The sequence below is a fragment of the Lithobates pipiens genome, unplaced genomic scaffold (genome assembly GCF_037356315.1).
Source record: "Lithobates pipiens isolate NorthernLeopardFrog02 unplaced genomic scaffold, aLitPip1_a1.2 Scaffold_22, whole genome shotgun sequence".
In the NCBI taxonomy this organism is placed as follows: Eukaryota; Metazoa; Chordata; class Amphibia; order Anura; family Ranidae; genus Lithobates; species Lithobates pipiens.
The window spans coordinates 142,017,742-142,042,507 of record NW_027507784.1 but is presented as its reverse complement, the minus strand read 5'-3'; the positions used below and the strand labels follow the sequence as shown (position 1 = coordinate 142,042,507).

At 45.1% G+C, this 24,766-nt stretch overlaps 2 protein-coding genes across 3 annotated transcripts in view; one reads left to right on the top strand and one right to left on the bottom strand.

The window, feature by feature from the left end:
• The window catches only part of UBE2G2 (ubiquitin conjugating enzyme E2 G2), a 103,761-nt gene extending 90,523 nt beyond the window's left edge, over positions 1-13,238 (bottom strand). The window contains exon 1 of the mRNA XM_077448412.1: positions 13,103-13,238. Within this exon, the coding sequence (XP_077304538.1) occupies positions 13,103-13,145 (43 nt within the window). The 5' untranslated portion in view covers positions 13,146-13,238. The remainder of the gene's footprint in view (positions 1-13,102) is intronic.
• A 680-nt stretch (positions 13,239-13,918) lies between these two features.
• SUMO3 (small ubiquitin like modifier 3) lies at positions 13,919-23,953 on the top strand. 2 transcript variants are annotated; one of them, XM_077448413.1, is made up of 4 exons: positions 13,919-14,084; positions 18,468-18,596; positions 22,278-22,349; positions 22,431-23,953. In XM_077448413.1, exons 1-4 carry the CDS (start codon positions 14,064-14,066, stop codon positions 22,491-22,493), a joined length of 285 nt encoding a protein of 94 aa, XP_077304539.1. In that variant the 5' UTR covers positions 13,919-14,063; the 3' UTR covers positions 22,494-23,953. The 2 variants fall into 2 exon arrangements, with proteins under 2 accessions (XP_077304539.1, XP_077304540.1); XM_077448414.1 differs by lacking the exon at positions 13,919-14,084 and adding an exon at positions 14,813-14,958.
• Positions 23,954-24,766: the final 813 nt, after the last annotated feature.

The window sequence follows — 24,766 nt, the reverse complement described above, 5'->3', positions numbered from 1 at the left end:
AAAGTGAATATCTGCCGCTGATAATCAATCCCTAGTGTATCTGCAGGTGCTAATTATAACACTGGTGGTAATTCCTTTAACTCAAGGACAATCCTTATACCTGTATTATTCTCAGTCCCTCTGCTTTCCTAATAAAAACTGACCACACTAAGCAGGAGAGCACACCGTTGTCCGTTCTCTAGCTATGCTGGAAACTCTGCTCTCCTCCAATGATCAGACTTGGCCTGACATGCCACCCTGCAGAGCCTTTTACTGGCAAGCTCAGTATGCAGCTGCTTCTCCTTCCACCAGCTCTTATGCAGCTGTGAACAGAGGGAATGTGATCACTTATAAAAAAAGGAAAAATAAAAAGGCATTTATAGTGTCTTTTTTTTTATATCTATACAAACATGTTTTGTCTTTCATTTCTATTTTAAACTGAATGTGTTGCTTTACAAGGTGATCATTTATAATCACTTTAAGTACAGGCAAAAGCAATTAAAGTGGATGTGGATTCATGAAATTTGAGCTGGGCACATATCTGCAGTGTTGTCTTATCGCTTCTCAAAGCACTAAGTCCTGTGGCTTTTTCCCGCTCCGCTCTTCTGCTATCAGCATAACTTCTGACAAGTTCTCCGACACGTGATACAACAAGCCTAAATTTTGTGTCAGGGTGGGTGCAATAAATAGATAAGCAGAGCTACTTTACTCACAGGACAGCTCTGGAAGTCTCTCTCTGCTGTCTCACTGTGTAATCCAAGGCTTCTCTCACAGTGCAGAATGAGGAAGTGAAGTGCCTTGTTTGCTTCCATGTAGACAAAATAGCTTTCCTGGCATAGAATGATGCATAAAAGAGCTGTTTGTGTATACCGGCATCAATGGTGTCACTGATTCCCAAGAGGAGTATCCTGTAATCTACATACACAGACAGATCTCCCACAGCATTGATCTCCTCCACCACCTCTCTCCAGAATTGCTGAATTAATGGGCACAACCAGACATGTATAAATGTCCCAGTATCACTCAGGCATTTAGGGCAATGACTGGGAAAGAGAAAACAACAGTGATTTGCTCCAGTTGATCCTGATGCCTGAGAAACCCTCAAAGTGGTCTATAATGTCCAGAGCCGCATCAGAGGAGTCCAAGGCATCGGGTAGATATAATAGGGCATCGGGTAGATATAATAGGGCATCGTCTGCATATAAGGAGATTTTTTTCCCACAAGGGATCCATTGAAAGACTAGAGACCCATGGGGAGGATCTAATTAAAATAGCCAGGGGTTCCACTGTCAGCACTAAAACCCCAGGAGATAATGGGCATCCCTGTCTGGTGCCTCTGCTAAGATTGAACACTGGAGATAAAATTCCATTAGTCCAGTCTCTAGCTGAGGGGGATCTGAAGAGTAGCTGTATCCATGATATTATATATATATATATATATATATATATATATATATATATATGGGCCCAAAACCAAACTTCTCAAATACTTGCCACAGGAAGGCCCACTCACTCAATCGAGTCGAAGGCCTTCTCTGCATTAAGGGAGGCCACAACTCCAGAGGATCCCCAAGGTTACCAATGGTGGTATAGAGTCGACGGATGTTGATGTCCATGCCCTTGCCAGATATGAACACAGATTGAGCTTCATGTACCAAAGAGCGTATCACTAAGTTGAGGCGATTAGCCAGGATTTTGGTAAACACCTTAGCGTCAACATTCAGACATGACACATACAATTCAGGATCCTTTGCTGGTTTGGGTACCACAACAATCAATGCTTCTATGAGAAGGGGATGCAGTCCTCTTCAAACATAGTCGGGATTAGTTTGTAAAAAGTGGGAAACTATGACCTCAGCATGGGCTTTATAAAAATTCAGCCGGTACACCATCCGGTCCTGGTGTTTTGGCTGTTTGGAGTGTGGCTACTGTGATCTACCCCTCCTTAATGGTGAAAAGAGCATCAAGTTGTTGGTGGCCTGTAGCCGAGAGTACAGGGAACACCACAATTTCCAGAAAAGTCTTCAGGCTTTCTATACTATAATGTACTCTGGAGATGTAGAGGGGTTCATAAAATCTCAAATTTAATATTTATCTGGGCTGGGTCTGAGTTCACAAAGCCGTCATCATCCCTAATATTCGCTATACGTGTGGTTGTGGAGCGCTCCCTGGCAAGCCAGGCCAAGAGCCCCCGTCTTCTCCCAATGCTCAAAGAGCCTCTGAGTTTGAGGTAGAAGAATTTTTTGGCAAGAAGCAGTATGTAGGACCACTATTTCCTTGTATAACCCCTGCAACTAGAAGAATTTTTTGGCAAGTAGTATGTAGGACCGCTATTTCCTTGTATAAACTCTGCAACTCTCTATAGGTGTCCTGCGCTCTTAGTAACCACATATTGGGCCTCCAAGTCCCATGCCTTAGCCTCTGCTTCTTCAAGGGCCAGGGAGGACTCCCTTCTGGCTTTACCTATAGACAATTGATATTTGCCTCAGGCATGGACCTTAAAGGCATCCCAGACTACTGCTGGGGTAGTTGTGTCCCGGTTATGCACCCAAAAATCGCCAGGCTCTGAGGCCATCAGGGGGATTATATGCTCATCAAAAACCCATAAGTGGGATAACCTCCATAGACAGGGACCAGGGGTAAGGTCTAGAGGTCGACCGATATATCGGCCGATATTTGGCGTTTTTTAATTAGGCCGATAGTGCTGTTAAAAAAGACTGATTATATCTTCAGCGCGACTTGCATATGACTTCAGTAATAGAAGTCAATGCAAGTTGCCTGAAGACATCAGTGAAGTAACTTGTTTCCTCTCTGAGCAGTCTGCCAAGAAAAGAGCAAAGAGATACAATGTTTACACTTATGAATGAATTCAACTCAGTGTGTAGAAGTTCTCAGTTTAACCATTTAAAGACTAAATCTTTTCTGACACTTGATGCTTACAAATAAAAATCCTGTATTTTCTGCTAGAAAATCACTTAGAACCCTCAAAACGTTGTTGCAATATTTTATGTCACACGGTATTTGCACAGCGGTCTTTCAAACGCATTTTTTGGGAAAAAAAAATACACTAATGATTTAAAAAAAAAACAGTACCGTATATACTCGAGTATAAGCCGAGATTTTCAGCCTCTTTTTTGAGGCTGAAAGTGCCCCCCTCGGCTTATACTCGAGTCATCGCTGTCTGTCTGCCCGATCAGCGTGTCGAGCAGACAGACAGCGGCCATTCTAGGATTCAAAGGCCGCGCCTCCGTCTCCGCCTTCGCCTGTGATAGGCGGAACACTGAATTTCCCAGCAGTCTGTGTTCCGCCTATCACGGACGTCCTCTCATCCTCGTCCGTAGTATGAGGATGAGCGGACGTCCATGATAGGCGGACCACTGACTGCTGGGAAATTGAGTGTTCCGCCTATCACGGACATCCGATAGGCGGAACACTCAATTTCCCAGCAGTCAGTGGGAAATTGAGTGTTCCGCCTATCACCGACGGAGGCGCGGCTTTTGAATCCTAGAATGGCCACCGACGAAGAGCTGCGGGACGGGCCGGGACGCAGGCCGGGACGGGACGCAGGCCGGGACGGGACGCAGGCCGGGACGGGACGCAGGCCGGGACGGACACAGGCTGGACGGACACAGGCAGGCTGGACACAGGTAGGCTGCACGGACACACACACACACACACACACACACACACACACACACACGCATGCACACACAGGGATGGATGGACACACACGGATGCATGCACACACACACACACACACACGGATGGATGGACACACACACACACGGATGCATGGACACACACACACACACACGGATGCATGGACACACACACACACACACGGATGCATGGACACACACACACACGGATGCATGGACACACACAGGGATGGACGACACACAGGGATGGACAGGCATGTCTCACCCTCGGCTTATACACGAGTCAATAATTTTTTCCAGTTTTTTGGGGGTAAATTGGGGACCTCGGCTTATATTCGGGTCGGCCTATACTCGAGTATATACGGTAATCTAAATTATACATACAAGTGAACTGATTGGATGTTTGTTTTGTTTAATAAATGTTTAAATGTAAGAAATTTTCTGTATCACTTATTACTTAAGGCTGCTTTCACACTGGAGCGGGCAGACGTTTAAGGGTAAAACGCTGCCAGTTTTAGCGGTGCTTTACCGTCATTTTAGCGGCGCTATTCGGCTGCTAGTAGGGCACTTATAATCCAGCTAGCGGCCAAGGAAAGGGTTAAATGTGCCTGTGAAGTGCCGCTGCCACATCGCATTGCAGGCGCTTCGGCAGTGGTGCCCATTCATTTCAATGGGCAGGAGTGGTGGAGGAGTGGGGTACACCACTCCAAAGATGCTGCTTGCAGGACTTTTTTTTTAATATCCTGCCAGCGCATCGCCTCAGTGTGAAAGCACTCGGGCTTTCACACAGACTGCAGGGGAGCTGTTTTGCAGGTACTTTACAGGTGCTATTTTTAGTCCAAAAGTGCCTGAAAAACGCCCCAGTGTGAAAGGTGTCTAACTGTTAGATTTTATGAGTTGAAGGGGAAAAAAAATGTAAAAAAAAAATTGGCCTAACATATCGGCCCAAAAAAAATCGGCATCATATATCAGCGATTTCTAAATACCGTCATCGGCCAGAGAAAATCCCATATCAGTCGACCTCTAGTAAGGTCCAGTCTTAGCTTCAGAAGGATGGCCAGAGATGGCGAGGGGTAGTATGGAAAAATCCAGAGCACGAGATGTCAGAGTTACTCAAATAGACAAGATCTATGCGGGATAATGTGGCATAGGCATTGGACTGACATGTAAATTGTCGCTTTTCTGGATGTCTCCGGCGCCACACGTCACACAAACCATAGGTCCCATCGAGATAGGGGAGAGTCCACACAGGGATCGGGAGTAAGTTTAGCCAAGCTAGGATTTGGGGGCATATTAACCACTTAGGGACCAGAAGAATTTCCCCCTAATGACCAGACCATTTCTTGCGATACAGAACTGCTTTGCTTTAACTGACAATTGCGCGGTCGTACGCCGCTGTACCCAAACAAAATGGACGTCCTTTTTTTTCCCACAAATAGAGCTTTTTTTTGGTGGTATTTGGTCACCTCTGCAGTTTTTATTTTTTGCACTCAAAACAAAAAAAGAGCGACAATTTAAAAAATATATATATTTTATACTATTTGCCACAATAAATCTCCCAAAAAAAGTTATAGCGTATACAAAATAGAGAATAGATTTATGGCATTTAATTTAATTTTTACTGGTAATGGCGGCAATCTGCAATTTTTAGCAGGACTGCAACATTGTGGTAGACAGATCGGACACTTCTGACACATTTTTGGGACCATTGACATTTATACAGAGATAAGTGCTATAAAAATGCACTGATTATATAAATGTCACTGGGGGCCGATCAAGGGGCTAAATGTGTTCCTGCTAGGTGTTTCTAACTGTATGGGGATGTGACTTATTAGAGGAGGAGACAGATCGTCTCTCTCTCCTCTCCTCTCCTGACAGAATGGGGATGTGTGTGTTTACACACACATCCCCATTCTGGCTCTCGTGCCCCCGATCATGCGTGGTGGGTGGACATCATGGAAGACAGCCATGAGCATCTTGTCCCCTGCCGTGCAGGGGGCGCAGGCGCCTACTAGAGCTGTTTAAAGGGCCAACGTACAGCTACGGTGATGTGCGGGAACGTGCCGACCTACCGAAGTATAATGGTTGATCGGCAAGTGGTTAAAGTCCCCAGCCAGGAGAATAGGTGCAGTAGGGTACTACGCTACAATGGGTGCTAATTTGAATAAGAGTTTAATAGTGGCTAGAGGTAGAATATATATGCCCACATTTACAGCTCACGCCTGTCACAGACCACATGGAGCACAACATACTGCCCAGCAGGGTCCAAGTGGAGATCCGGGAGACTAAAGTCCAAAGACTTATGAACCAAAACTCTGACTCCCCTTGAGTAAGAAGAATAGGCGGAATGGTAGTATGAGCCTACCTAATGTTTTTAAGTGCCAGTGTCTTGCTTCCCATGAGGTGTGTTTTCTGTGGAATGCAGATATGAGGATGGTTTCTTTCAAAAAGTTAAACATAAGGCAGGGCTTGACAAATTTGCTTGGAATCTAGGAGCCAGCTTAAAAAGTTAGGAGCCAGGTCGGTAACGGCGATCCGGACCTGTCCCTGGCCTGACATGGAGACGAGTGAGGGGAAGATAGCGCCGCAGCCCCCCCCCCCCCCTTTTTTTTCCTTAATTAAAATAATTTTTTTTTTTACTTTTTACAAAAAAAAAAATTTATATTATATATATATATATATATATATATATATATATATATATATATATAATTAAATTAATAAATAAATAATATATATATATATATATATAATGAGAAGCCATTTACCAGCCACCACACTCACCGTTGGGCAAAAGGCGCCAGATGACGCCCGCAATCACTTCCTTCTCTTCACTTTGGGAAGGAAATGGGCGGGCAGTGAAAAACAGGCAGGGGAGCTTCACTCCATTAGGAATTAGCATTATTGGAATAGGGTGTAATTTCTACATCCACCACAAGATGGCGCCAGACTACCGAAAGATTTTAGAAGGCCGCAAAGCCGCGGCCTCAATTACTGGCCGGCGCGGCCCGATGCAATTGCGCGGCGGAGTTCGGGGTCCAAATGGAGACGGGATACCCCAGCAGCGTTGCCCCAGTCGCCAGGACACGAATTCTAGGCGCAAATGCGACCAGGCGCCCGGGGTTTGTCGAGCCCTGACATAAGGGATCTTTTGAACTTGGAGTTCAACCCTCTGATGTTCCAGGAAATTATAGAAATGGGGGCCATATTAGGTAGAAATGAAACATAAGTACTCTTTGGATCTCCATCTGGGATATATGCAAAACAACAAAGACACTGTTTTCCATGAGCTCAGTACTAACAATAGTTGTAGTAGGTAGGAGAGATCGGCCTTCATCTATGAGTATAGGGATACAAAAACCTGTACGCCTTGAGAAAAAACATTGCAGAATATAGAGTTAAAATTAAAAACAAAACAACCACCAGAGCTAAAATACAAATGAATAAAATTGAAGCGACAAAGTCCTCAATCATTAGGGAGAGTTTCCAGCCATCGGGAAGCATCCTCAGGGGACGTGAAGAAAAGCACTGTTCCACCATCTTGTACCTGCAGTCTTGCAGGAAAGAGCATGCTGTACATTATCTTTTTTGTTTCTGAGGGTGAGCTTGACGTAATCAAAGGATCCCAGCAACCGCTGGGTGTTGACGGAGTAGTCAGGGAAGATCATAAGTTTGGTCACCTCATATCTCAGGGTATAAATCTTCCTACCTCCCTTAGGGCTAGATCCCTGTCCCGGAAATTGAGGAGTCACAATATGAAGGTACATGGGCCCCCCCGGAGGGCTCCGTGCCGCAGGCATCCTATGTGCCCTTTCCACCATGAAATAGGCCGAGAACTGAGCCTGAGGGAGTAGCAAGCTAAGCAGGCATTCGGTGAAGGTAGTGGGGTTGGGCCCCTCCGCCCCCTCTGGAATTTCCATGATGCGCAGGTTGTTCCACCTGTTCCTATTTTAAGCATCCTCTGCTCTGGATTCAAGGGCTTTTACATTTGTCTTCAGGGTGTGCAAAGAGGCTGTGTGATCCTGCAGAGTATCCTCCGAGTTTCCCACGCTGTGCTCGACCTCCGACAAGCGGCCATGGATTTTATCCATGTCATTACGAATGAGGCCTACCTCTAGTTGCAGGGAATCAATTTTCCTTGTGAGGGTAGATTTTCAGTCTGTAATCGTCTGCATGAGGGCAAGGAAGTTGGCCTATTCCAGCAGCCAGGGTTCCAGATCGTCCATCTGCGTTGCCATGTTGGTGTTAAAGGCGGGAGATGCGGCCACTCCGCTTGTAGAAGATGAGGATTTGCTGAGGTTGCAAGGGACAGGGTAGTTCCTGCCCCTAGTCATGCATTGCCGGGTGGTAAGAACTGAAACTGTCCGTGGATATTAAGGGCAGACTGCAGTGAAAGGAGCATATTAGAGCAGAAACTGACGGAGCTATCTCAATGTGCTGCTGCTTCAGTACCCATCTTGGACACACCCCCTTTTTCATCAGTTAAGGCTAATATGTATTCTGCTACGATTGTGGTGGGGGTGGGGAGTAGAAAATGTCCCAGGCCTAACATCAGTGAGAATTAACATCTCAGGGTTGGTGGTCATTAGCAGGAACAGTACCCCACCACTAGGGATGAGCTCAGGCATGTTCGCATTTAACACGTGCAAAGCCCGCCAGGAAGTCGGTGCAGCGCTGCGCTAATCACAGGCAGTGAGACATTGCCCTGATGTGTGACTGCAGAGATCGGGCAATGTCTCACTGCCTGTGATTAGCGCAGCGCTGCACCGACTTCCTGGCGGGCTCTGCACGTGTTCCATGTGAACACGCCTTAGCTCATCCCTACCCACCACTGGTATCAGTGAGAGGAATAGTACCCCATTTTGGTGTCACTGAGACGAATAGTGCCCCAGGGGCTGGATAAAAGCTAACAAGGGGCCACAGTTTGAAGATCACTGCTCCACAGAAATAGGGCCAGGATAGCTGAATCCATGGATGGACATAGGGGAATCAATCAGCCTTGACACTACAAACTGCAGCAACCACATGCAAATCTACCATTACAAGAAAAGGCAAACAAACATTGAAACAATGTACAATCCAAGCATATCAGTTTGATGAAGCATTCTGCCACACATAGACATCATAAAAACCTCTCAGGTAAGCAACTTGACCAGGAAGATAGATGCACCAGGACCTAGTCACCTGAGGGAGCCCAACAACCAGAATTATCACGGAGCAAAGGAAAACAAACATGAGGAAGTGTAGTCCTGGATAGTCAGAAACACAATACAACTGAGCATAAGAGGGAGGTAAGGTTTTCTTTAATCTTTTTCCGGTTTGCGATTCCTGATTAAGGCAGAGCCAATCATCTCTCAGGTTGGTGTTCTGGAAGATGATTTGGGAAAAGGTATATATTTACCTTTCCCCAGCCTGCACCTGCAAGGCCTAGGTGATGTCCTCATCCCTGCAGAGAGATCCCAGGAATGCAGAGTAACTTCCACTGCCCAGCATTTACTGGGATCTGGTCAGAAGGATGATGTTGTCATCCCAGCAATATAAGTGAGTATATGTAAGTACACATACTAAGACCTGCCTGTTAGCTTAAAGCTGGTCATACACTATCCAAGTAGTTGCCAAGTGGTCTGTGGATCACTTATGGTCCACAAGAAAATTTTGGTGGTCCCCATGGGTTCTGTTGCATATCAACATTGTGGCAGATGTATACTACCCAATGTTTTTTCCAAAGCTGTTCTCAATAGGGATGCACCGAAATTTCGGCCGCCGAAACATATCGGCCGAAAATGCCCTTTTCGGCAATTTGCCGAAAGGCAAAAACGGCCGATAATTGAGCCGAAAATGGGGCGGGGCCTGGGGCGGAACTCCGCCCCGTCCCGCCCCCGGTGCCTCCCATGATGGGGGTGAATAGCGCAGGACTGATGCAGCCAGCGATGCCCCTCTGCAGTGAAGAGAGCCGTCTGGTTGAATAGAGCGCCGGGAACATCACAGCTTTAATATCAATAGCTGTGTGTTCCCCGTCGCGCGCCGTTACACACAGCCCCTCCCCCTTGTCCGGGGTTACTTTGATAGACAGATCACCTGTCCAGATTGGACGGGTGATCTGTCTATCAAAGTGCCTGGACAAGGGGGAGGGGCTGTGTGTGACGGTGCGCGACAGGGAACACACAGCTATTGAAATTAAAGCTGTGATGTTCCCGGCGCTCTATTCAACCAGACGGCTCTCTTCACTGCAGAGGGGCAACACTGTCTGCATCACAGGGGGCAACACTGGCTGCATCACTGGGGGCAACACTGGCTGCATCACTGGGGGCAACACTGGCTGCATCACTGGGGGCAACACTGGCTGCACTTATCTCTTTTATCAGGTCGCCAGTCTCTGACCACCTCCTGTACCGTGCCGCCAGTCTATGACTACCTCCTGTACCGTGCCGCCAGTCTCTGACCACCTCCTGTACCGTGCCGCCAGTCTCTGACCACCTCCTGTACCGTGCCGCCAGTCTCTGACCACCTCCTGTACCGTGTCGCCAGTCTCTGACCACCTCCTGTACCGTGTCGCCAGTCTCTGACCACCTCCTGTACCGTGTCGCCAGTCTCTGACCACCTCCTGTACCGTGTCGCCAGTCTCTGACCACCTCCTGTACCGTGTCGCCAGTCTCTGACCACCTCCTGTACCGTGTCGCCAGTCTCTGACCATCTCCTGTACCGTGTCCCCAGTCTCTGACCATCTCCTGTACCGTGTCCCCAGCCTCTGACCATCTCCTGTACCGTGTCCCCAGCCTCTGACCACCTCCTGTACCGTGTCCCCAGCCTCTGACCACCTCCTGTACCATGCCCCCAGTCTCTGACCACCTCCTGTACCATGTCCCCAGTCTCTGACCACCTCCTGTACCATGTCCCCAGTCTCTGACCACCTCCTGTACCATGTCCCCAGTCTCTGACCACCTCCTGTACCGTGTCCCCAGTCTCTGACCACCTCCTGTACCATGTCCCCAGTCTCTGACCACCTCCTGTACCATGTCCCCAGTCTCTGACCACCTCCTGTACCGTGTGTCCCCAGTCTCTGACCACCTCCTGTACCATGTCTGCCGTCTCTGACCACCTCCTGTACCATGTCTGCCGTCTCTGACCACCTCCTGTACCATGTCCCCAGCCTCTGACCACCTCCTGTACCATGTCCCCAGCCTCTGACCACCTCCTGTACCATGTCCCCAGCCTCTGACCACCTCCTGTACCATGTCCCCAGCCTCTGACCACCTCCTGTACCATGTCCCCAGCCTCTGACCACCTCCTGTACCATGTCCCCAGCCTCTGACCACCTCCTGTACCATGTCCCCAGTCTCTGACCATCTCCTGTATAAAAATATTTTTTGAAAACAGTCATTTTCGGTATCGGTGCTGTTTCGGTATCGGTTTTCGGCCTAGTGTATTTTTCATTTTCGGTATCGGTTTCGGCACCAAAAAACCCATTCAGTGCATCCCTAGTTCTCAATTCGCATTGATACCCGATGCCTCCTCTGTAGTTCCAGCTCCTGTGAACTTAGAGGGAGCTGCCAGGAGAGTGCATGAGGTGAAAAGAGATGGCTCTTCCAATGACAGCACTGATCACAGACTGTGGGAGGGATCATAGAGCTCGAGCACATGGCTGGATAAGGAGAGGAGATTCAGTGATGAGGCTGTGTAAGGCAGCAGTGTGATGCAGATTGGGGGGGCATTGTCTGAATAAGGCAGCAGTGTGATCCAGGGGGAGGGGGCCAAGAGGAACAAATGCTCCTGCACTCGAAAGATTTCAGTTGGGCAAATTTGAAAAGGAAGGAAGGAAATCTTCACAACTCACGGCAATGCACCGGTCGCGCTGCCACTCTCAACAGGGTTGGGAGGAATCCAGGAAACAAGGACAGAGGGCGCACCAGCCATGCTCATTATCTTTGCAACACTAAAATACAAAAATGTTCTCACAAACAGGTGATAAAATCAGGCAGATAATACAAAATCCACCATTGACCTCATCCAGCAGGATCTGCTGGCCAGTAGACTAATGCCCTGTACACACGGTCCGACATTCCAACCACAAAATCCGTCTGATTTTTTCCTGACTGATTTTGTCCTAAACTGGTGTTGGATACACACGGTCGGACGTTGTCGGAAAAGCTGATCGTTTGGAACGTGGTGGCGTTCGTTACAACGGGACTATGTTGAGGCTAGTAGCCAATAGCTTTGGTCTTGTAATTTGATCTGAGTATGCGTGGCATTTGACCGATCGGAAATCTCTACAAACGATCGGAAAAAGTGCAACCGGATTTTTTTGTCAGAAAATTTGAGACCCTGAATTTCTGACGGAAAACGTCCGATAGAGCCCACACACGATTGGATTCTCTGACAATATAATCCAATCGGACCTTTTCCTTTGGAATTTCCGACCGTGTGTACAAGGCATTAGGTGGGATGAAAAACATCCAAGGTAAGTTGATGCTTTTTGAGGGTGACCCCCTCCGTCACCCAGGAAACCTGTTTGTGAGTACATTATTGTATCTTTAATACATTTTAGTGTTGCAAAGGTAATGTGCAAGACTGGTGTGCCCTCTGTCCTTGTTTCCTTTTGGAGGGGGCAGAGAACAGGAGAATTGTGTGCATAAGGCAGCAGTGTGATCCGGGGGGAGGGGAGCAGAGATTTTGAGCATTGTGTGAGTGTATAAGGCAGTGATTCTCAACCAGGGTTTCCCCCAGAGGTTGCTAGGGGTTCCTTCAGCATTGGGCAATTTCTGCCTCTCAAATAAGTTCCCACCGACACCATTGATCTTTTTAGCTATCTGTAAGGAGGTAATTATTCCCAATGACTACAAGTATAAGGACCATTCTTCCCACTGACCATCACACTATTGTATCATGAGTTGTAGAGTTCTAATTTTTAGAAGGGGTTCCTCGAAACCGGAGAACTATTTCAAGGGTTCCTCTGTGTTGAAAGGGTTGAGAAAGGCTGGTATGAGGTATGTAAAGTGGTGTTAGTGGTCCAAAATTGTGAGTTTAATGACCCGTGAAGCCTAAAAGGTTGGCAAACACTGCTCTATACAATCAGATTGTACAATCTCACTTAGATTTACCAAAACTGTATGAGATCAGATCTAAATAATCCATTGCATTTATATGAAATCAGGCAGGCCCTTCCTCTGCGTAGTTGATGGTACATCTAAAGGAGATTGTACAATCTGACTGTATGGCCAACTTTAGAAAATGTAAACATGACTTAGGTGGGCAAATAGTCTATACAGATACACTTGGAAGCCCCTAAGCATGTAGGCTGTTCTCATCTCAGGTGATGGAAGAGATGAGCAGAGCTGTCACTCATATCAGACCCCTATACATCAGAAGAGCCGAGCTCCTGTCACCGGAGGGGGGGGGGGTACTGAGCACGTGTGTGTTTACAGAACAATACTTCATGTCAGCCATTGTCTCCGGAGAAGACTCACGTTTATACTCGGCCATCAGCCGCTTCAACGCCGTCCCCGCCATGCCTAAGTTCCAGCAGCCTCCGCTGTTTATTTACGGAAATGAGCTATTCCGCTTCCGGGACACGTCATTGGCCCGGAGAAGATCGGCGCATGCGCGGTACGCCTGGCGCTGCAGCTCAGTGTCAGGCGGGCGAGGATAAGCGCATGCGCCGCGCTCCGACACGCGGTAGTGTGCCCACCCAGAGGGCGGCAGTGGTGTCGGTGCGCTCAAACGGAGGCAGTGTTCATCCGAGCACCGTGAGCCCGTATATTGATAAAATGTTGTCACTACAATAAAGTGGTGTGATAAACGGTGGGTATGAATGGAGAGCTCCTCACTATAACAGCTGTGTATTCTATAAGAAGGCCTCATATGTGAGGATGGAAGGGAGCTCCATATTTGGGAGCCCGGTGATCAGAATGTACAGGAATCCTTCCTCCTCACAGCAATAATGGCGCCCACACACACTGCTCTGGCTGGATAGTGCGTCACCCCATGTCACGTGACCAGCATGGCGCGCACACCTCTCCCCTCCCCCACATATCACCACCTTCCCGGTCTTCTTCCCTCCACAACCCCACGAGGACCTCTCTCTTTGTCCCATCCCCCTTCCCAGTACAAGGACATCTCTCCCCATCCCCCTCTTCATATTACACAAGAGCCGTTTCCTGTTCCCTTCCCCCACTCTCTGTCCAAGCGCGCTCCCGCTGCAAGCCTGGGCGGGGTGAGACCTAAGATTTAGCGAAAAACGCGCGCAAGGGGAGGGGTGTTCTGTATGTGCACGCGCCTCGTGCACGCGCTCAGACCCCACGTGACTTGGCCGCGCCAATTGAGACGGCTTGTAATGTGGGGGTGACGCGCGCGCACGAGATAAGCGAGAGAGGGAGAGAGTGTGAGAAAAAGCCAACGGAGAGAAAAGAGCGGGAGAGAGCCGGTACCATGTCTGAGGAGAAGCCCAAGGTGAGGGAGGCCGTGCACTGATAGTGGTATATGGGGAGGTCTGTGCTGAGGACACGGCGGGGTTGTGACTGGAGGCAGAGCGGGGGAGGAGGAGGGGGGACCGGCACCAGGCCGTAGGCCGCCCATGGCTGCCCAAGAATAACAGGCGGACACCGACACAGGGAAGATCCGTGAGGGGGAAATACACTGCGCTGGGATACATAACGGAGGTCCAGGCCGGGAGAAAATGGGGAGGAACCGGTGTGAGGAGAGGGAGGGTCGGGGGAAGAAGGGGAGGCCCGAGCGTGTGATTCATAGCCGGTGTTCTGCCTAATAGAGTCCGGCCATCGATATGTGTCCGTTCCGTACTGCGCATGCGCAGTACGGAGCAGACGAAGCTTCGGAAAATCTCCGAAGCTGAACGGCGCCTGCGCCGTGAGTGGAGGAGGTAGCCCCACTATCCAAGCGGACATAGGGTTTAGAATTTTAGAGGGCCCCTCGCGGGCGAGCTTCGCTCGCCACGCTTCGGGCTCGGCCTCGCTGCGCTCGGCTCTTTTTTATTCTAACTCTATGTCCACTTGGATAGTGGGGATAGAACCTGGACTCACGGCGCAGGCGCCGTTCGTCCTCGGCAATTTTCGGAATCTGTGCTCCTGTGTACTGCGCATGCGCAGTACGCAGAGGACAGCATCTGATGGAGGACCCTAATTGACAAGACACCGGCTCCTCCACTGTCCCCGGAGATTGGCGCCAAACACCGACCCCCCCCCCTCCACCATCACTCCAACCCCCCACCTCACCCCCCCCCCCTCTCCACGTGTGACTGAGACACACACCGACAGACCGACCGAGACACATCCATCCCTGCCTCACCGACCGATCACCGGCATTCATGGTACCGACCTATATACATAGGATCTACTATTATTTTATGCCTTTGTCTATCATATATATATATATATATATATATATATATATATATATATATATATATATCCTTTACATGGGGTCTCTATACACTCCACCCTATCTGTAATGTATATCTATAAGCGCTCTAATCCATGGATTCTACATTCATACATAATATGGTATCGAATATACACTTCTATCTATAACATGGGATCTGTATATACACTCCATTCAATGCAATCTACACACACATACTCCATTATCCTATCTGTATACACTTCATATTACATGGGCTCTGTGTATGTATATAATGAGATTTGTATACACTCCATTCTGTGCATTCTACATTCATACTAAGTTATATGGTATATGTATACACTTTTATTGTGTATGTCTTGATTTTATTTTCCCTCTTACATGGGATATGCATATATTCTTATTATAACACATCTGTGTGTGTGTGTGTATGAGATTTCTATTACGTGGGGTGAATGTATGCTTTCTATTACACAGGGGCTAGATATACATTAGACAATGAGGGTGCTGGGTTACGTTGTGACTTATAAAGTGCATAGCTCAGGTTTATAGATTGTACAGGGGAGCTTGCGGGGAAACCCAACTGATCCTAGCACACTCGGATAGGGATCCCTCTTTATTTTGAGTTATTTTCAGCTAGAGCCAGTGGGATTTGAACACTACCATCACTGAGAAGAACGATCCTTAATAGCGCAATTTTTGAAACCACACATTTTGGTTTTATTTCCCTTCTTTAGAATCAGTGGCCTTTAAGCATTTTTAGTGACGTCCTTTGGATTATTGTGTTGGCTTCTTATTTCAGGAAAAAAGTTATTTAAAAGGCCTGTATGGAAAGCTAACATTGTAACTGGTGAGGCAATGTATACATTATGTACATTTACTATTGATTGGAGGGATATATACACACTCTGAGTATGGTATGGTTGTATACAGGAAGACAGAACCTAGGAAAGATTCTTATGTTTACACCACACGTCCCGCCTCCCAAAATAAAAAATGCTGAATGTTCGTTCAACTTGAGTGTAATGGTATCTAAAACCCTTGTACTTTCACTGAGAAATATATTTAATGCTGCAGTCACACGCTACTGGATAGACTAAATATGATCCGAGTTGTAAACTGCATGTGAATGACAATCCAGACTCTAGGACTGGGGTATTTGAGGAAAACTGCTACTTGGATTATGACTTGTAGCTCTGAGACTTTAAGCATTGTATTTGCTTGAGGTGATTGCAGCCATATTAGTGCACTTGCGACAAACAGTTGAGTACTGTCCGTGATACTATTTTATTTGCACTAACATTTTTTCAGGAGATTAACATTCTATTCATTCTGGGCAATTTGGGAGGCAGTAAGAGATGGAAACTTTTCTGGTGTTGGACAGTTGAACATCTTTGTATAGGTAACTTGATCAACAAGGTCATCTTTAAAATTTTAGGCGTCAAATCTAAATTCAAAGGCCAAGTTCATCTTTCGAAAAAAAATTGACTGTGGTTAACTGTCCCCGGTAGGTTAAACATTAAGGCCCCTTTCACACGTGTGGACCGTATGTCCGTATTTCATCCATCCGTTTTAAAGATGAAATACGGACATACATGCATCTCTATGGGATGGCAGATGAACGTCCGATGACACCCAATATCATCCGTCTCTGCTATGGTCCGATTCTGCAGAGGGAGGAAAATCCTATTTTTCTATCCGTCTGCAGATCGGATGAACATGGATAGACGGTCCGTGTTCATCTGATTTCGCCATAGAGGAAAGCGGAGATCTGACAGGGCGGTCCCTACACAGTGAGCAGGGACCGCCCTGTCATCGTCGGCTCAGCGGTGATCAACGGAGCGAGCGGGTCATCTCGGATCCGTTCCGTGTGAAAGGGGCCTAAGTATCCTGCTCATTGCCTACAGGTATGGCAACTAAAGACAAACAAAGCAGGGTCTGAAAACTCCCATTTGAAATGATCAGCCCTGTCCTGCCTAGAAGATGGGAAGCACCATTCTTCAAGCTCATCCAAACATCACAGGAGTAAGCTCTCTCCATAATTCAAAACCCTGGTGCTGACCAATCAGAAGCAGTCTAGCCCATGGTGGACTTGATTTATATCACTATTAAAAAGTGTTGATTTTAATAACATTTTCAGCCCCAGAAGATTTTACCCTCATCCTGACCAGCACTTTTTAAAATTTTGGCGCTGCGTCACTTTGACAATTGCGCTGCTCATGCAATGCTGTACACAAAGAGAAATTTGTGTCCCATTTTCCCTACAAATAGAGCTTTCTTTTGGTGGTTTTTGATCACTCCTGTGGTTTTTATGGGAGAGATTTATGGATTTTGTGTTTTTTTTTTTTTTTTTTTAACTAGTAATGGCGGTGATCTGCAATTTTTAGCAGTATTGCAACTGACAGATCAGACACTTAAAACCTTTTTGGGGCTATTGACATTTATACAGTGATCAGTGCTATAAATATGCACTGACTTCTGTGTAAATGTGATTGGTAGGGAAGGGGTTAACACTAGAGAGCGATCAAAGGGTTAAATGTGTTCCCTAGATGTGTCCTGACTGTATAGGGACAGAACTGATTGGTGAAAGAGACATATCGTTGTTCCTACTTAGTAGGAACAAACGGCATGTCTCCTCTCTCATGACAGAACATGGATTTGTGTGTTTACACACACATACACCCTCATGCTGGCACTCATGCATGTGATCGCTGGCAGCGATTGTGCCCTCTGACAGCTCTTAAAGGTAAAGCCATTCAGGGTTTCGCCCAGCTGTTCCATTGTGCTGCAGTATATTTACATGAGAAGGTCAATCTCTGACCCGCAGCAGCTGCTCCTCTGACCCGCTGTTGACTCAACAGTCTCATTCACTTTAATGGGTTGGCTTGTGATGCGCAGTGACACAAGGTGAGGACTCTGTCCATGGGGATACCTGTGATCGTCTTACGGAGAGGAAGAACAGGGATATGCTACTGTAAACAAGCATCTCCCTGTTCTGCCTAGTGCCACTGATCTCTGCTTCCTGTGATCAGGAACAGAGATCAGTGATATCACACATAGCTACGCCCCCAGTTAGAATTGAGGACTGCTGCCCCCTAATTAACCCCTTCACTGCCATTTACACAGGAATCTGTGCATTTGTGTAGCACTGATTGCTGTATAAATGACAATGGTCCCAAAAATATCTGTTGTCTGCCATAATGTCTCAATCATGACAAAAATTACTGATCGCCGCCATTACTAGTAAAAAAATTAAAATGCCATAAACTGTCTCCTATTTTGTAAACGCTATAACTTTTGACCGGGGGGGGGCTGCAGCACATACATTTTCACCTTGATGCATTCGGTGAAAAACCTTGAGGCTTTACAACCACTTTGACTTCTGCTGATCCATTAAATGGAACATTTTGCCTATATTTATTTTTATTTTTTTTCTTATTCTCTTGTTTTCGTTTTTAGGAAGGTGTAAAGACTGAAAATGACCACATCAATCTAAAGGTGGCGGGCCAAGATGGATCTGTTGTCCAGTTTAAAATAAAGAGACACACTCCTCTCAGCAAGTTAATGAAAGCATACTGTGACAGACAGGTATGTGATGGACACTGTTTGAAACATTTCTATGCATCGTCTTATTGAAAAAACTGGGAACCATACATTTGCGGATTGCAATTGCGTGGAAGCTGCAGCAGTTGGCGATCGTGCAGTTCCAGTCTCTATTGCCACTTAGTACATAAGAGCACTGATGTCTCTAGCCCATAGCACCATTTAGACCTTTAAAGCCCAACTTCAGGATAAAGGTAGCCTTGTCCCTCCACCCCCTATTTCTGTTACCTAGCAATCAAAAACTTTTTTCACTTGTCTTGGTGGTCATGTGACTATCCAGCACCAGGTCCTTCAACACTGGTTACTTCCTGGATGGGTCCTTCCTCTGTTTACATCACTGCCTGTGTTCTGACCAAAATGAGCAACCTGGCAGAATGTACAACCCACGTCACATCCAGTGACGTAGAATCAGCTGGAGCTCCAAACTGTGTGCCCTGCGCAGGCGCAACCTGTCATACACCTCTTCAGTGGCTGACCTCGGTGCACGTAGGAATTTGCCTGACAAAATGCTCGACTGACTACTGCGCATGTGCACGGTAGGAATCAACTAACACTTACAAAATTTACATTTTTAAGGCCATCTTGGTACACCTTACACTGAAACTCATCAAATCTACAGTAAGCAAGTGGGGCAGCAGACATTTTGCTACACTAAACCCTGTTTTGAATTGGCAAACTAATTTCAGTAATCAAATTAGCTTATCTACATATATATTTATGTAGATAAGCTTACTCGCTTTAGATGGGATTACTGGGGTTTGGTGTACCAAGATGTCCGCTGCCCCGCTTGCTTACTGAAGTCGTGATGAGGTCGACTGTAATCTGTACCAAGATGTCCTTAATAACGTAAAGTTCATACGTTAGTTGATTTGCGCAGTAGTCAGTCAAGCATTTTGTCAGGCAAATTCCTCCATGCACTGATGTCCACTGAAGGGATGTATGAAGTGTTGCTCGTGGTTTGCAACTCCGTGACACAGGTTGCACATTCTGCCAGGTTGATCATTTTGTCACACCCGCGTGTTCCCTTCTGGCAAGCCAGTGAAAAGATCATCTTCGGATTGATAGGGGTGAAGGGGACCAGATGGCGAAGGTTAACGTAGTGTGGATTAGTGGCCTCTGCCGGAGGGAACTGGATAGGGGAACTTTGGTGAGTATAAAACTGACTTCACCAGGTAAAGCAAACACTACTGGGAAAATTGAGTGAAGTTGGTCTTTGAAAAAATAAAATTAAAAATTCTGTCCGTTTTTAAAGTATGTAGGTGAATGCTGCTGTCACCACCTTCTGAAAATGCTGATTGCTTGGTTGTCCTTGGTAGTGCAATGACTTTAGTATAAGTTGCTGATCTGGAGCAAATGAAAGCGCTTATTTTTTTTTTTTTTTTTTTTTTTACTCCGTTTAGTCTGAATCAGAAGTATAGAAGCCAAGTATTTGTGCAACTAGCATAGCAGCCTGTTAGTATTGTCAGCCCCATATGTTTCTTTTGGTGGGTTTGCTTCAGATTAGAACTGTAGGCAAAATTTTAAATCGTGGTTCTCAATTTTGTGGTTAACGTGTTCCTCCTTGTTATGGCAGATTTTTTTCTCCATGTGGAAAAATGGAGGGTCAGTTGCATCCAGAAGTCATCCTTGTCTTTGACCAGCATCCCTATGTAGGAATTAGTGGTTTTAAAGGCAGAAGTTTTTTTTTTTTTTTTTTTTTTTTTATGCATTTTTATGCATTTTTATCAGCTACAATATAGTATACAATGTAGTTCCAGCAGTGGGGCAGGGAATTCCCATATCGTTCCTAGAATGAAATTGTTTGGACGATTACTGCTCAGCTATTCACAGGAAACATTTAATTTTATGGATGAACACAAGGCTTCCTCTGACTGGGGTGGAGATTGTGACATCATCCACCAGCCTTCTCCACCTCAGCCATTCAGGGGAAGTCTTGTATATTCCTCCATAAAATACAGAATGACAGCTACAGCGTGGTCACACATTGCTGGGAGGACATCTTTCGACCTCATCCCCTTGATCTGCAATCGCATGTTGCCAGGAGAGCGCCTATTGATGTCCACCCGTGATCGTGCTCTGCATCGCGCAGTGATCTGTGATGGCTGTGTCCCTGGCACACAGCTGATCAGATATGGATGAAGAGCCAATCACAGCTGATCAGTGTAAACCAGATTGGCTAGGTATCGGAATTCCTCTCCTCTTGCTGACAGTGCAAAAGGAGAGCTGATGAGTGGCAACCTACATTCATCATCCATATCCTGATTATCATTGCAGCCCCACCAGTGCCGTCTGTCAGTGCCACCTCATCAAGTGAAAAATTCCTTATTTACAATTTATTACAAATGAAAAATAAAAAATGGGTCTTTATTTGCCCATGAGTGTAGCCTATCGGTGAAGGAAAAAAATGTCTGACTACTTGACAACATTTTATGACTAAAATAGATAGAGATAGATAGATATTCATTTTCATATATATATTTTCATATTCTTTTTTCTTTTGGAAAAAAAAACTCAGTGGTGAGTAAATGCCACCTAAAGAAAGCTATTTGTCAAAAAATAAATAAAAATAAAATTAGTTTGGGCACAGTGTTACATGACTGCGCATTTGTCATTCAAAGTGTGACAGCGTTGAAAATTGGCCTGAGCAGGAAGGGGGTGAAAGTGCCCTGTAGGCATGTGGTGAATATCCATTCATACTCCAAGAGGTGGCATAGTATGCTAGAGTGTAGAGGTAATGGTGGTCTGTATGTTGGTTCCACCGTATTAATCCTATTACTTCTAAGTAATTTAATTCAATTGAGATATGAGCACTTGGAATCCATCTGAAATTTTGCTTAAGAAATGTTTTCAAAGTTAGAGGGAATAACATGGCATCTTTCCAGAAGATGCTAGGCTCAGCAATGGCATGCAATGCCAAGCTGCTGCTAACAAAGCAAACAGGATATTGGCATGCATTAAAAAAGGCAGCAAAGCTAATAAAGGGTCTGGAGGATATTAGTTATGAGGAAAGGTTGTGAGCACTGAACTTATTCTCTCTGGAGAAGACACTTGGGAGGGGATATGATTTAAATTTATAAATGCCGTACTGGTGACCCTACAATAGGGATAAAACTTTTTTGTGGAATGGAGTTTAACAAGACTCGTGGTCACTTCTTAAAATTAGAAGAAACGCCATTTGACCTCAAACTACATAGAGGGTTATTTACTGTAAGGATGTGGAATTCCCTTCCACAGGCAGTGGTCTCAGAGCGGGGGCATCTATAGTTTCAAGAAACTAATAGATAAGTACCTGAACGACAACATCATACAAGCATCTACAATGGAATATAATGATCAATAATCACACATAGGTTGGACTGGATGGACTTTTTTTTTTTCCAACCTCCCCTATGTACAGTAACCTTTTGTTGACAGCTCCAACTAAAAAGGTCAAATAGGTTTACGTAAGCAGTAGAAATGGTCACAGCAGAAGTCTTCAGAATTGGTTGGAATGTAGAGTTGATCAATGAGGAAAAGCACTTGGTGTTTGCAGGAGTGGCTTGTAATGGCCTAGGCAATGGTCCTGTGTTGGCACATTTCTAACTGAAGAAGCCTCTTATTTTTATTTTATAGTTGCCAGCTTGTATGGTCCTGCTGTCTGACTGCATTTATTTGTTTCCTTTTTAGGGTTTGTCGATGAGACAGATACGGTTCAGGTTTGATGGCCAGCCTATAAATGAAACGGACACTCCTGCACAGGTATGAATAAACCTGCCTATTACTGTGCCACTTTAAATATTTTAGTATATAAATCTAATTTATATTTGTCTTTTCCTGCAGCTTGAGATGGAGGATGAAGATACTATTGATGTATTTCAACAACAGACAGGTGGTGTGTGCTAAGCTCCTTCACCAGAATGGATGAAGCCCAATGAGCCTTTGTGCACCATACTTCCCACTTCTTTCCTTCAAAACAATGAACATGCTGATCACACAACATTTCTGAAAACGTTAGCGGACTATCCAGAAAATGTTTTGATTTATCTGTTTCTTTTTTTGCCCTACTTGCAAGCGTTGGAAGTTTTGTTGTTAAGAGGGCCAATATCAAGAATCATTATTTCCTACATATAAAGTGGTTATGTTGTTCTTGTATTTTATCATGTTTTGTGTGGCACTGTTCATTTTTACAGCAGTTTTTTTTTTCCTTCCATTTGTAAATATTTTGGACTTTTTCCTATCTACAGTAAAATTGACCTCTTCTATGCCAGAGCACTCTAATTCTTATAGAAAAGGTTAGCCTGGTCTCCCAAGCTACAAAGTCAATGTATCTGATATCTTCTGGTAGGAGGATGGTTGTGCTTTGCCAATAAAGTAAACGTTTGGCTTATTTGAGGGTTATGCTTCTTAGGCTGTGTTAAAGACTGCAGGTCGACTTGAGTACTTGGTTATTAGGTGAGATTGCACAACCCGATCTCGCGTTTTAGCAATTGGTTGAAATCAGACCACTGCCATTTGGTTTAAAAGATCAAAATATTTGGTACCTTTCCACTTATCTTTAAATGCCCTGCTAAGGGAACCTGTCAACATAAATGTTTGGGATTTACTATTGCTGACTTAGTCTAACAGGGCAACTTGTAGCACTCTCAGGCTCTCTACTTATTGACTCGCTGACTTGGAATTGGTTAGATCAAAACCCCTGGCATGCATGGTCAGTGATTCAGTAAAGAAATTAAAGGATTATTCTTGAGCCTACACTTTCAAAGACATATGTTGGCCTTAGCAGCACCCCTGCCATCTGCACAGGTTTTCTTTGCAACAAGCTAGTTGTGTCCAAACTAAAGTAATCAGGCCTTTGCTTTTTGAACATTTTGCTGTAAAAACAGTGTGCTAGTAAAGTTAATTGGTTCCATATTACGCATGTAATGTAAAGTACTAGAATGGGGCTTTCTCTAATATGCCCCTCTTTAGGAATTGAATGTTCCAGAAATATGGATTTTATACTAATTAACAGTTTTATTCTAACTTTACATTAAAGAAAATCCCACTTTTAAAATCTTATTCTGGTGTTCTTGATTTGAAGATAGGCTGAATGCAAATTACTGCTGGCTAAAATGCCATTAAAAAAACTGCTTCATATTGGCATTTAAATGTTCATATTTTTTCTTTTTGTACTTCGGTTACTCTGGTATTCCAGTACCAAAAATAAAACGCCATTTGAGTAATTTAAAACTCTCCTTCTCCAATAGGAATCTTGTTTGTATTGCTCATTAGTCTCTAGAGTGTGGCCTCTGGTTTCTTTTAATCCTTGTATCTGCTGGATAAATGTATTATTTCAATTACAAAATAAAGAAACATCAAAAATATTTGATAGTTTCATGTGTGTTTTTTTTTTTTTTTTTTTTTTATGAAGACCTATTCAAATCCTTTTTTATGTTGTATGTCAGTCTCTGCCAGGTATCTTATATAATGTGCATCTTGTAGATGAGTTTCTGAGGGTATCAAAAGATGTTATGTGGCCTGAAGTTGTGACTAACTACCAAAATCCTTCTGGCTTTACCTGTGTATGTGTGCAACAATCTCCATTAACTGCAGCTTGACAGGCTTTTAACATATGTATTGAGGCCACAAGTTGCATACAGGAGTTCAGATCTGAACAAAGTGCTGTAGGCAAGCGTACATTCTCGTGCATATTAGATTTTTTTTTTTTTTTTTTCTGCCTCTCCTGCATGTTGGCCTGTGCCCATGCGCACACAGGTGTTCAGAGGCGTTTAAAAAAAACCCTGCTAGAGCATCCTGGAGAAGCAGCATTTTGGTCAAAACCCCATGACACATCTACATGTGCATTATTGCTAGGTGGGGGTCAATAGCTTGAGTACTACATTTCAAAAGCCAGAATAAAATAATCTGACCAATTAAATTTATTGCCCAAGCATCTAGGAGAGATGGAAAAGTTCTGTGTGTGTATATAAAAATGTATGCAACTTTCTAACATTTTCCACGTAAAGGCTAATGACAATTATACATTTTCTTGAACCACTTGAAGACCAAGCCTTTTCTGGCACTTTTTGTTTACAAGTTGAAATTGTATTTTTTTTTCTAGAAAAATTACTTATAACCCCCAAACTGTTAACTGTTTTTAAATAACCAGGCACCCTATGGAATAAAATTGAATTGCT